The sequence below is a fragment of the Carcharodon carcharias genome, chromosome 12 (assembly GCF_017639515.1).
Source record: "Carcharodon carcharias isolate sCarCar2 chromosome 12, sCarCar2.pri, whole genome shotgun sequence".
Taxonomy (NCBI): domain Eukaryota; kingdom Metazoa; phylum Chordata; class Chondrichthyes; order Lamniformes; family Lamnidae; genus Carcharodon; species Carcharodon carcharias.
The window spans coordinates 118,627-132,306 of record NC_054478.1 but is presented as its reverse complement, the minus strand read 5'-3'; the positions used below and the strand labels follow the sequence as shown (position 1 = coordinate 132,306).

The window sequence follows — 13,680 nt, the reverse complement described above, 5'->3', positions numbered from 1 at the left end:
TGCTGTTTGTGGTATATATAAACAATTTAGAGCTGAATGAAGGAGGGTTGATCAGTAAGTTCGCAGATGACACAAAACTTGGTGGGGTGATAAATAGTGAGGAGGATAGCCTTAGATTACAGGAGGATATAGACAGGCTGGTCAGGTGGGCTGATCAGTGGCAAATGGAATTTTAATCCGGATAAGAGTGAGGTGATGCACTGGGGCAGGACAAACAAGACACGGGAATACATGATGAATGGTAGGACCCTGGGAAGTACTGAAGATCAGGGGGACCTTGGTGTGAATGTCTACCGGTCCCTTAAGGTGGCAGGACAGGTAGATAAGATGGTTTAGAAGGCATATGGGATACTTGCCTTTATTAGTCGAATCATAGAATATAAGAGCAAGGAGGTTAGTCTGGAACTGTATAAAATGCTGCTTAGCCCACAGCTACAGTGTTGCATGCAGTTCTGGAGTCAGCATTATAGGAAGGGTGTGATTACACTATAGAGTGTGCAGAGGAGATTTACCAGGATGTTGCCTGGGCTGGACAGTTTTAGTTATGGGGAGAGATTGGATAGGCTGGGGTTATTTTCCCTGGAACAGAGGAGATTGAGGGGGGACATGATTGAGGTGTATAAAATTATGAAGGGCATAGATAGGGTAGACATAGAAACTAGAAGGAGTAGGCCATTCGGCCCTTCGAGCCTGTTCTACCATTCATTATGATCATGGCTGATCATCCAACTCAATTGCCTGCTCCTGCTTTCTCCCCATATCCTCTGATCCCTTTCGCCCAGGAGCTATATCTAACTCCTTCTTGAAAGCATACAATGTTTGGGCCTCAACTATTTTCTGTGGCAACGAATTCCACAGGTTCACCACTCTCTGGGTGTAGAAATTTCTCCTCATCTCAGTCCTAAATGGTCTACCCAGTATCCTCAGACTGTGACCCCTGGTTCTGGACTCCCCCACCACTGGGAACATCCTTCCTGCATCTAACCTGTCCAGTCCTATTAGAATTTTATAGGTTTCTATGAGATCCCCCCTCATTCTTCTGAACTCCAGTGAATATAATCCTAACCAACTCAATCTCTCCTCATACGTCAGTCTCGGCATCCCAGGAATCAGTCTGGTAAACCTTCGCTGCACTCCCTCTATAGCAAGAACATCCTTTCTCAGATAAGGAGACCAAATCTGCACACAATATTCCAGGTGTGGTCTCACCAAGGCCCTGTACAATTGCAGCAAGACATCCCCGTTCCTGTACTCGAATCCTCTGGCTATGAAGGCCAACATACAATTTGCCTTCTTAACCGCCTGCTGCACCTGCATGCTTACCATCAGCTACTGGTGTATGAGAACACCCAGGTCTCGTTGCACATTCCCCTCTCTCAATTTATAGCCATTCAGATAATAATCTGCCTTCCTGTTTTTGTCACCAAAGTGGATAACCTCACATATATCCACATTATACTGCATCTGCCATGCATTTGCCCACTCACTCAGCTTGTCCAAATCGCACTGAAGCATCTCTGCATCCTCCTCACAGCTCACCCTCCCACCCAGCTTTGGTGTCATCTGTAAAGTTGGAGACATTAAGTTTAGTTCTCCCATCTAAATCATTAATATGTATTGTGAATAACTGGGGTTCCAGCACCGATCCCTGTGGTACCCCACTATTCACTGCCTGCCTTTCAGAAAAAGACCCGTTTATTCCTACTGTTTGTTTCCTGCCTGCCAACCAGTTTTCTATCCATCTCAATACACTACCCCCAATCCCATGCATTTTAATTTTACACACTAATCTCTTATGTGGGACTTTGTCAAAAGCCTTCTGAAAGTCCAAATAAACCACATCCACTGGCTCCCCCTCATCAATTCTACTAGTTACATCCTCGAAAAATTCTAGTAGATTTGTTAAGCATGATTTCCCTTTCATAAATCCATGCTGATTCTGACACTGTTTTCCACGTGCTCAGCTATTAAATCTTTTATAATGGACTCTTCAATTTTCCCCACTAACGATGTCAAGCTGATTGGTCTATAATTCCGTTTTCTCTCTATCTCCCTTTTTAAATAGTGGGGTTACATTAGCTACCCTCCAATCTGTAGGAACTGTTCCAGAGTCTATAGAATCTCGGAAGATAACCACCAATGCATCCACTATTTCTAGGGCCACTTCCTTAAGTACTCTGGGATGTACATTATCAGGCCCTGGGGATTTATCAGCCTTCAATCCCATCAATTTCCCCAACACCATTTCCCTAATAACACTGATTTCTTTCAGTTCCTCCCTCTCACTAAACCCTGTGTCCCCAACATTTCTGGTATGTTATTTGTGTCCTCCTTTGTGAAGACAGAACCAAAGTATGTATTTAGTTGGTCAGCCATTTCTTTGTTCCTCATTATAAATTCCCCTATTTCTGACTGTAAGGGACCTACATTTGTCTTCAACAATCTTTTTCTCTTCACATACCTAGAGAAACTTTTACAGTCAGTTTTTATGTTCCCTGCAAGCCTTATACTCGTACTCTATTTTCCCCTTGTTAATCAATCCCTTGGTCCTCCTTTGCTGAATTCTAAACTGCTCCCAATCCTCAGGCCTGTTGCTTTTCCTGGCCAATTTGTATACCTCGGTGGTTGTCAGGGCCCTCAACCGTGTCCGGCCCATCTCCCGCGCATCCACCCTCACAACTTCCTCTCCCTCCGAGAACCATGATAAGGCCACCCTTGTCCTCACTTATCACCCCACCAGCCTCCGCATTCAAAGGATCATCCTCCGGCATTTCCGCCAACTCCAGCATGATGCCACCACTAAACACATCTTCCCTTCAACCCCATGGCGGCATTCCACAGGGATCATTCCCTCCGGGACACCCTGGTCCACTCCTCCATCACCCACTACGCCTCAGCCCCCTCCCACGGCACCTTCCCATGCAACTGCAGAAGGTGCAACACCTGCCCCTTTACTTCCCCTCTTCTCACCGTCCAAGGGCCCAAACACTCCTTTCAAGTGAAGCAGCATTTCACTTGCACTTCCCTCAATTTAGTCTATAGCATTCGCTGCTCCCAATGCGGTTTCCTCTACATTGGAGATACCAAATGCAGACTGGGTGACCGCTTTGTGGAACACCTTCGGTCTGCCCGCAAGCATGACCCAGACCTCCCTGTCGCGTGCCATTTCAACACTCCACCCTGCTCTCATGCCCACATGTCCATCCTTGGCCTGCTGCATTGTTATAGTGAAGCTCAACGCAAACTGGAGGAACAGCACCTCATCTTCCGGCTAAGCACTTCACAGCCTTCCGGAGTGAATATTGAGTTCAACAACTTTAGATCATGAACTCTCTCCTCCATCCCCACCCCCTTTCCGATCCCCCCTTTTTCCAATAATTTATACAGAATTTTCTTTTCCCACCTATTTGCATTATTTTTAAATGTATTTCCATCCATTGTTTTATCTCTACCTTTTAGCCTATTTCGATCCCTTCCCCCCACCCCACCCCCACTAGGGCTATCTGTACCTTGCTTGTCCTGCTTTCTATCCTTAATGTCACCTTTTAGCACATTCCTTAAATAATATCACCACCTTCAACACCTCTTTGTCCTTTTATCTATGACATATTTTGGCTATCTCCACCTATCACTGGCCCTCTATCCAGTTCTACCTGTCCCACCCCCCCTTAAACCAGCTTATATTTCACCTCTTTTCTATTTTTCCTTAGTTCTGTTGAAGAGTCATACGGTCTCGAAATGTTAACTGTGTTCCTCTCCACAGATGCTGTCAGACCTGCTGAGTTTTTCCAGGTATTTTTATTTTGTTTTGTATGCCTCTTCCTTGGATCTAATACTATTTCTAATTTCCCTTGTAAGCCATGGTTTGACCACCTTTCCTGTTTTACTTTTGCACCAGACAGGCATAAACAATTGTTGCAGTTCACCCATGAGCTCTTTGAATATTTGCCATTGCCAAAAAACCGTCATTGCTTTAAGTAACTTTTCCCAATCCATCATAGCCAACTCGCGCCTCATACCATCGTAGTTTCCTTTATTAAGATTCAGGATCAACTACGTCACTCTCCATCCTGATGAAGAATTCTATCATATTATGGTTGCTCATCCCCAAAGGGCCTCGCACAACTAGATTGCCAATTATTCCTTTCTCATTACACAATACCCAGTCTAGGATGTCCTGTTCTCTTGTTGGTTCCTCAACGTATTGGTCCAGAAAAACATCCCATATACACTCCAGGAATTCCTCCTCTACGGTTTTGTTACTACTTTGATTTGCCCAATCTATATGCATATTAAAGTCATCCATAATTACAGATGTTCCTTTATTGCACGTGTCTCTAATTTCCTGTTTAATGCCATTCATAACATCACCACAACAGTTTGGGGGTCTATATATAACCCCCATTAAAACTTTTTGCCCCTTAGTGTTTCTCAGCTCTACCCAAACAGATTCCACATCATCGGAGCTAATGCCTTTCCTCACTATTGCATTAATTTCCTCTTTAACCAGCAATGCAGCTCCACCACCTTTTCCTTTTTGTCTGTCCTTTCTAAATACTGAATATCCCTGGATGTTCAGTTCCCATACCTGGTCACCCTGCAGCCATGTTCTGTTGAAGAGTCATACGGTCTCGAAATGTTAACTGTGTTCCTCTCCACAGATGCTGTCAGACCTGCTGAGTTTTTCCAGGTATTTTTATTTTGTTTTGTATGCCTCTTCCTTGGATCTAATACTACCTCTAATCCCAACTATATCATACCTGTTTACATCTATTTGCATGGTTAATTCATCCACTTTATTGCGAATGCTCCTTGCATTAAGGCACAAAGCCTTAAGGCTTGTCTTTTTAACATTACTTGTCCCGTTCCCATTATTTTTCACTGAGGCCCTGTTTGATTCTTGCCCTTGATTTCTCTTCATATCACTTCTCTTATACCCCTTTCTGTCTTGTGTTCTTGTCCTTGACTCCCCTTCCTCTGACTCCTTGCAAAGGTTCCCATCCCCCTGCCATTTTAGTTTAAACCATCCCCAACCACTCTAGCAAATATTCCCCCAAGGCCATCAATCCCGGTCCTGCCCAGGTGTAACCCACCCAGTTTGTATTCGTCCTACCTCCCCCAGAACCGGTCCCAATGTCCCAGGAATCTGAAACCCTCCCCCTCAGACCTCCTCTTCAGCCACGTATTCATCCGATATATCCTGCTATTTCTACTCGGACTAGCACGTGGCACTGGTAGTAATCCTGAGATCACTACCTTTGAGGTCCTACTTTTCAACTTACTTCCTAACTCCCCATATTCTGCTTTTAGGACCTCATCCCTTTTTTTTACCTATGTCATTTGTACCAATGTGTACCACGACCACTGTTCGCCCTCCCCCTTCAGAATGTCCTGTAGCCGCTCTGAGACATCCTTGACCCTAACACCAGGGAGGCAACTTACCATCCTGATGCTAGGAAGGAACTTTTCCCCTTGATGGGGGGATCAATAACCAGGGGGCATAGATTTAAGGTAAGGGGCAGGAGGCTTACGGGGAATGTGAGGAAGAATTTTTTTACCCAAAGGGTGATGGGAATCTGGAACTCAGTGCCTGAAAGGGTGGCAGAAACAGAAACCCTCATAACATTTAAGTAGTATTTGGATGTACACTTGTGATGCCATGGCATACAAGGCTATGGGCCTAGTGCTGGAAAATGGGATTAGAATAGTTGGGTACTTGTTTGACCGGCGCAGACTCGGTGGGCCGAAGGGCTTTTTTCTGTGCTGTAGACTTCTATGACTCTATGAACTCTTCATCTAGGCTATCTTTGCCCATCTGACTTTTCCAGTCTATATGTAGATTGAAATCTCCCATGATTATCGCTATGCCTTTCTGACAAGCTCATATTATTTCCTCCTTTATGCACCACCCTACCATGTGGTTACCATTAGGGGGCCTGTACACGACTGCCACGAGTGACTTCTTGCCTTTACCATTTCCCGTCTCTACCCAAACCGCTTCCACATCCTGGTTTCCTGAACTTAGGTCATCCCTCTCTATTGTCCTGAAACCATCATTAACTAACAGGGCCACTCCTCCACCTTTTCCTCCATTCCTGTCCTTTCTAAACGTCCTATACCCTTTAACATTCAGGTCCCAATCCATGTCCATCTGCATGTCTCTGTAATGTCTCAAATCGTACTTATTTACTTCTATGTGCACTCTTCATTTATCCGTTTTGTTTCAAATGCTTCGTGCATTCAGATACAGAGCCTTTAGTTTTATCCCTTTGATAACCTGCATTCAAGAGATGTTTTTAACTAGCATGTCACAAGCCCAACGAGAGGGGAGTAATTCTAGATTTAGTCTTAGGAAATGAGACTGGGCAAGCAGATGAAGTAGCAGTGGGGGACCATTTTGGAGATAGTGACCATCATTTGGTTAGATTTAGCATCATTATGGACAAGGACAAAGATAGCACAGGACTGAAGGTTCTAAATTGTGGGGAGACAAATTTTACAAAGCTGAGAGGTGAACTGGCAAGAGTGGACTGGATACAGTTATTAGGAGAAAAAACTGTGTCAAATCAGCAGGAGGCATTCAAAGGTGAGATTCTACGAGCACAGTGTTAACATGTTCCCACAAAGTACTGCCAAATCTAGAGCCCCCTGGTTATCCAGAAGCATACAGGCCAAGATAATACAAAAAAGAAAGCTTGTCACAAAAGACTTAATATTGTAGAAAGACTAGAGGAGTATAGAATGTGCAGGTTTGAAGTAAAATTGGAAATTAGGAAAGCAAAGAGAGGATACAAAAAAAATATTGACAAGTAAAGTCAAAGAAATTCCTAAGATGTTTTACCAGTACATTAAGAGCAAGACAATAGCTAAGGAAAAGGTAGGGCCTATCAGAGATGTGCACGGTAACTTGTGAGTTGATACAGAAGATGTAGGCAGGTTTCTCAATGAGTATTTTGTCTCTGTCTTCACTAAGGAGAGGGGTGATGCAGACATTCTAGTTAAAGAGGAGGAGTGTGAAATATTAGATACAGTAAGCATACTGAGAGTGGAAGTGCTGGAGGGACTGGCATCCTTGAAGGTGGATAAATCACCAGGGCCAGATGGACTGTATCCCAGGCTGTTGAAGGAAGCCAGGGAGGAAATAGCAGATGCTCAGTGGATCATTTTCCAACCCTCACCATATACAGGTGAGTTCCCAGAGGATTGGAAGTCTGCGAACATTGTACCATTATTTAAAAAGGGTGCGAGGGATAGGCCAGAAAATTATAGGCCAGTCAGTCTGACTTCAGTGGTGGGCGAATTACTTGAAACAATTCTGAGAGACAGGATAAACTGTCACTTAGAAAGACATGGAGTGATCAGGGATAGTCAGCATGGTCTTATTAACAATAGAATTTTTTTGAGGAAGTAACAAGGAGGATTGATGAGGGTAGTGTAGCGGATGCTATCTACATGGATTTCAGGAAGGCATTTGACAAGTTCCCACATGGCAAACTGGTCAGGAAAGTGAGATCTCATGGGATACAGGGAAGGTGGCAGATTGGGTCCAAAATTGGCTCAGTGACAGGAAACCACAGAATCACAGAACACTACAGCACAGAAAAATAGGCCATTCGGCCCTTCTAGTCTGTGCCGAAATATTATTCCGCTAGTCCCATTGACCTGCACCCAGTCCATAACCCTCCAGACCTCTCCCATCCATGTATCTATCCAATTTATTCTTAAAACTTAAGAGTGAGCACGCATTTACCACATCAGATGGTAGCTCGTTCCACACTCCCACCACTCTCTGTGTGAAGAAGTTTCCCCTAATGTTCCCCCTTTCCCCTTTCACCCTAAAGCCATGTCCTCTCGTGTTTATCTCTCCTAATCTAAGTGGAAAGAGCCTACTCGCATTTACTCTGTCTATACCCCTCATAATTTTGTAAACTTCTAACAAATCTCCCATCATTCTTCTACACTCCAAGGAATAAAGTCCTAACCTGTTTAATCTTTCCCTGTAACTCAACTCCTGAAGACCCGGCAACATCCTAGTAAATCTTCTCTGCACTCTTTCAATCTTACTGATATCCTTCCTACAGTTAGGTGACCAGAACTGCACACAATACTCCAAAGTTGGCCTCACCAATGTCTTATACAACCTCACCATAACATCCCAACTCCTAAACTCAATACTTTGATTTATGAAGGCCAGTATGCCAAAAGCTTTTTTTACAACCCTGTCTACCTATGACGCCACTTTCAAGGAATTATGCATCTGAACTCCCAGATCCCTTTGTTCCTCCGCACTCCTCAGTGCCCTACTGTTTACTGTGTATGTCCTAACTTGGTTTGTCCTTCCAAAATGCATCACCTCACATTTTTCCGCATTAAATTCCATCTGCCATTTTCTGGCCCATTTTTCCAGTTGGTCCAGATCCTTCTGCAAGCTTTGAAAGCCTTCCTCGCTGTCCACGATGCCTCCAATCTTAGTGTCATCAGCAAACTTGCTGATCCAATTCACCACATTATCATCCAGATGACTGATACAGACAACAAACAACAATGGTCCCAGCACAGATCCCTGAGGCACACCACTAGTCACAGGCCTTCAGTCTGACAAGCAATCATCCACTACCACTCTCTGTCTTCTCCCACACAGCCAATTTCGAATCCAGTTTACAACCTCTCCATGGATACCAAGTGTCTGAACCTTCTGAACTAACCTCCCATGCGGGACCTTGTCAAAGGCCTTACTAAAGTCCATGTAGACAACATCCACAGCCTTTCCTTTATCTACTTCCTTGGTAACCTCCTCGAAAAATTCTACAAGGTTCGTTAAACATGACCTACCACGCACAAAGCCATGCTGACTATCCTTAATCAGCCCTTGGCTGTCCAAATAATTGTATATCCGATCTCGCAGAACACCTTCCAATAATTTACCTACTACTGACGTCAGGCTCACTGGCCTGTAATTACCTCGTTTACTTTTGGAGCCTTTTTTAAACAACGGAACAACATGAGCTACCCTCCAATCGTCCGGCACCTCACCCGTGGCTAAGGACATGTTAAATATTTCTGCCAGGTCCCCTGCAATTTCTACACTAGTCTCCCTCAAGGTCCGAGGGAATATCATGTCAGGCCCGGGGGATTTATCTACCTTTATTCGTTGTAAGGCAGCAAGCACCTCCTCCTCTTTAATCTCTATATGTTCCATGACACTACTGCTTGTTTCCCTTCCTTCTTTATACACTATGCCAGTTTCCTGAGTAAATACTGATGCAAGAAAACTGTTTAAGATCTCCCCCATCTCGTGAGGCTCCACACGTAGAACACCACTCTGATCTTCAAGGGACCAATTGTGTCCCTTACTATCCTTTTACTCTTAATATACTTGTAGAAACTCTTCGGGTTTACCTTCACATTATCTGCCAAAGCAACCTCATGTCTCCTTTTTGCCTTCCTGATTTCCTTCTTTAGTCTTTTCTTACATTTTCTATACTCTACAAGTACCTCATTTGCTCCTTGTTGCCTATACACCTCTCTCTTCTTCTTAACCAGATCGCCAATATCCCTTGAAAACCAAGGTTCCCTATGCCTGTTAACTTTGCCTTTAATCCTGACAGGAACATGCAAACTCTGCCCTCTCAAAATTTCACCTTTGAATGCCTTCCACTTACCTAACACATCCTTGCCAGAAAACAACTTATCCCAATCCACTCTTCCTAGATCCTTTCTCATTTCCACAAAATTGGCCTTTCTCCAATTTAGAATCTCAACTCGAGGACCAGACCTATCCTTATCCATAATTAACTTAAAACTAATGACATTGTGGTCACTGGAGCCAAAATGATCGCCTACACAAACTTGTCACCTGACCTGTCTGGTTCCCTAATAGGAGATCAAGTTTCGCATCCTCTCTCGTTGGTACCGCTATATATTGATTTAGAAAACTTGAACACATTTGACAAACTCCAAGCCATCCAGCCCTTTTACAGTATGGGAGTCCCAGTCAATATGTGGAAAGTTAAAATCTCCTACTATCACAACTTTCTGTTTCTTACATCGGTCTGCTATCTCTCTATAGATTTGCTCCTCCAATTCTCTTTGACTATTGGGCGGTCTATAATACAACCCTATTAGTGTGGTCACACCTTTCCCGTTCCTCAGCTCCACCCATATGGCCTCTGTAGACGAGCCCTCTGGGCTGTCCTGTCTACGCACAGCTGTGATATTTTCCCTGACTAGTAATGCCACTCCTCCCCCTTTTATCCCTCCCCCTCTATCATGTCTGAAACAACGGAACCCCGGAACACTGAGCTGCCAGTCCTGCCCCTCCTGCAACCAAGTCTCACTAATAGCAATAACATCGTAATCCCCGTGCCAATCCACGCCCTAAACTCATCTGCCTTTCCGACAATACTCCTTGCATTGAAATAGATATCATGTACAAACATTTGATTTCTGTCTATACATGCATTCTTCGCTTGACCTTTATCCTCCTCCACCTCACTATCTGCTCTAACACTCTGGTTCCCCTCCCCCTGCAAATCTGGTTTAAACCCCCCCGGAGCAGCACTAGCAAACCTACTCGCAAGGATGTTAGTCCCCCTCCAGTTCAGGTGCAAACTGCCCCATCGGAATAGGTCCCACCTTCCCTGGAACAGAGCCCAATTGTCCAGAAACATGAAGACCTCCCTCCTGCACCATCTCCTTAGCCAAGTATTTAGCTGCATTATCTAGGGTAAACAAAGGGTAATGGTTGATGGATGTTTTTGCGAATAGAAAATGGTTTCCAGTGGTGTTCCACAGGGCTCAGTGTTGGGGCCCTTGTTGTTTGTTGTATATATTAATGATTTAGACTAAATGTGGGAGGCATGATTGGGAAATTTGCAGATGACACAAAAATTGGCTGTGTAGTTGATAGTGAAGAGGATACTGTCGACTCCAGCATGACATTAATGATTTGGTTGAATGGGCGGGGAAGTGACAAATGGAATTCAATCTAAAAAACTGTGAGGTAATGCATTTGGGAAGACAAACAAAGCAAGGGAATAATCAATAAATGGGAAGTTATTGAGAGGGGTTGAAGACATGAGAGACCTTGGAATGCATGTCCACAGGTCCTTGAATGTGACAGGACAGGTGAACAAGGTAGTCAAGAAAGGGTATAGAATGCTTTCCTTTATTGGGCGAGTTATTGAATACAAAAGCAGGGGTGTAATGATGGAACTGTATAAAATACTGGTTAGGCCACAGCTGGAATTTTGTGTACAGTTCTGGTCACCACATTACAGGAAGGACATAGTTGCTCTGGAGCAAAGTACTGTGGATACTGGCAAACTGAAACAAAAACAAAAATACCTGGAAAAACTCAGCAGGTCTGACAGCATCTGCGGAGAGGAAAACAGTTAACGTTTCGAGTCCGTATGACTCTTCAACAGAACTAAGAAATATAGAAATGAGGTGGAATATAAGCTGGTTGAAGGGGGTGGTGGGACAGGTAGGGCTGGATAGAGGGCCAGTGATAGGGGAGGCAAAGAAGAGATTGCCAAAGATGTCATAGACAAAAGGACAAAGGGGTGTTGACGGTGGTGATATTAGCTGAGGAATGTGCTAATGATAACATTAAGGGTAGAAAGCAGGACGAGCAAGTGACAGGTAGCCCAAGTGGGAGTGGGGTGGGGGAAGGGATCGAAATAGGCTAAAAGGTAGAGATAAAACAATGGATGGAAATACATTTAAAAATAATGGAATTAGGTGGGAAAAGAAAAATATATCTTAAAAACTATATATATATAAAAAATTATAAATTGTTGGAAAAAGGGGGATCGGAAAGGGGGTGGGGATGGAGGAGAGAGTCCACGATCTAAAGTTGTTGAACTCAATATTAAGTCCGGAAGGCTGTAAAGTGCCTAGTCGGAAGGTGAGGTGCTGTTCCTCCAGTTTGCATTGAGCTTCACTGGAACATTGCAGCAGGCCAAGGACAGACATGTGGACATGAGAGCAGGGTAGTGTGTTGAAATGGCAAGCAACAGGGAGATTTGGGTCATGGTTTCGGGCAGACCGAAAGTGTTCCGCAAAGCGGTCACCCAGTCTGCATTTGGTCTCTCCAATGTAGAGGAAACTGCATTGGGAGCAGCAAATGCAGTAGACTAAATTGAGGGAAGTGCAAGTGAAATGCTGCTTCACTTGAAAGGAGTGTATGGGCCCTTGGACGGTGAGGAGTTGGGAAGTAAAGGGGCAGGTGTTGCACCTTCTGCAGTTGCACGGGAAGGTGCCGTGGGAGGGGGCTGAAGTGTAGGGGTGATGGAGGAGTGAACCAGGGTGTCCCAGAGGGAACGATCCCTGCGGAATGCCGCCAGGGGGGTGAAGGGAAGATGTGTTTGGTGGTGGCATCATGCTGGAGTTGGTGGAATTGGCGGAGGATGATCCTTTGAATGAGGAGGCTGGTGGGGTGATAAGTGAGGACAAGGGGGAACCTATCATGGTTCTCGAAGGGAGAGGAAGGTGTGAGGGGGGATGCACGGGAGATGGGCCGGATACGGTTGAGGACCCTATCAACCACCATGGGTGGAAAACCTCGGTTACGGAAGAAGGAAGACATGTCAGAGGAACTGTTTTTGAAAGTGGCATCATCAGAACAGATACAACGGAAGCAAAGGTGCTGAGAGAATGGGATGGAGTCCTTACAGGAAGCGGGGTGTGAGGAGCAGTAGTCGAGGTAGCTGTGAGAATCAGTAGGCTTGTATTGAACTTCCCATGTCAGCTCACCTTCCCTGTCTGTCCACAGCCATCTGTATCTGATCAGCCTGTTCTCTATTGCTGGCAGTTTGACATAATTTATAAACTTTGAGAGTTTTATTTCTGTACCCACTTTCACATCCATGCACAGCCCCAAAACTGAAGCTGTTAGTTTCTGTCCACAATTCCCACCCACCTGAAACTGTTCCTTTCTTATTGTTCTTCAGAGAAGTGAAGGTGAACTGTCGGAGATCCTCCGTGAATGGAAGTTGGATGTAGGCCAAACACTGAAAGAAGAAGAGCAAAACAGTGAAAATTAGTTCAACAGTGAGTTTTCTAAAATGAAAGAGCTTTAAAAATAATTCTATAGCACTGTGAAAGAGAAAAATCAGCAAATGCTAAAGATACACAGCAAACTTGAATTCAGGTTCAGTCCCAATACCTGAACACTTTTTTATTTCACAGTTGCTGGCTTTGGTGTATTTACATTTCTGTCTGTTCATTCTTTTAAAAAAGTGACCACTTCCAGCCTAAACTCAGTACTTTCCCTCTTTCCATTTACTCAGAAGTCAAGAACATAGTCTTTACATTTGCCATTCAATTTGACATCGTTACCTCGTATTTGTCTTTGATCACAGGGAAAGCCACTCCAACTTGTGGGTTTGATCTACGGTCATAAACGTAACGAACTATCGCCACCATATCCAGTTCTTCTAAAGCATGGAGCAGTGCAGACAGGGCTACAGAAGCATGCTGGCAAGACAGACAAGAACAGAACTGCAGTTTAAATATCAACATAAAGGAATTCTACAAGTATTAAACCACATACACTTCAGAGCCTCAGGCAGCAAGGAGCCCTGCAAATTAGTTATATGAAATAATTGCTCTGATCTCTAACCAAAATCTGAAGTGGGTCAAGTTAATACCAGGGTGACTTTTCACACATTTGTTTTG

The 13,680-nt window shown here is 44.3% G+C and overlaps 1 protein-coding gene across 5 annotated transcripts in view; it reads right to left on the bottom strand.

Moving 5' to 3' along the window:
• xrcc5 (X-ray repair complementing defective repair in Chinese hamster cells 5) overlaps positions 1-13,680 on the bottom strand; it is a 187,822-nt gene that overhangs the window by 77,301 nt on the left and 96,841 nt on the right. For all 5 annotated transcript variants that reach the window (XR_005944593.1, XR_005944592.1, XM_041201108.1 and 2 more), the window contains 2 exons: positions 13,342-13,479; positions 12,923-13,013 (listed from right to left, as the gene is read on the bottom strand). Coding sequence is in view for 3 of the 5 variants with exons in the window: in XM_041201108.1 (XP_041057042.1) it covers positions 12,923-13,013; positions 13,342-13,479 (229 nt within the window). In the remaining 2 variants the exon portion in view is untranslated. The remainder of the gene's footprint in view (positions 1-12,922; positions 13,014-13,341; positions 13,480-13,680) is intronic.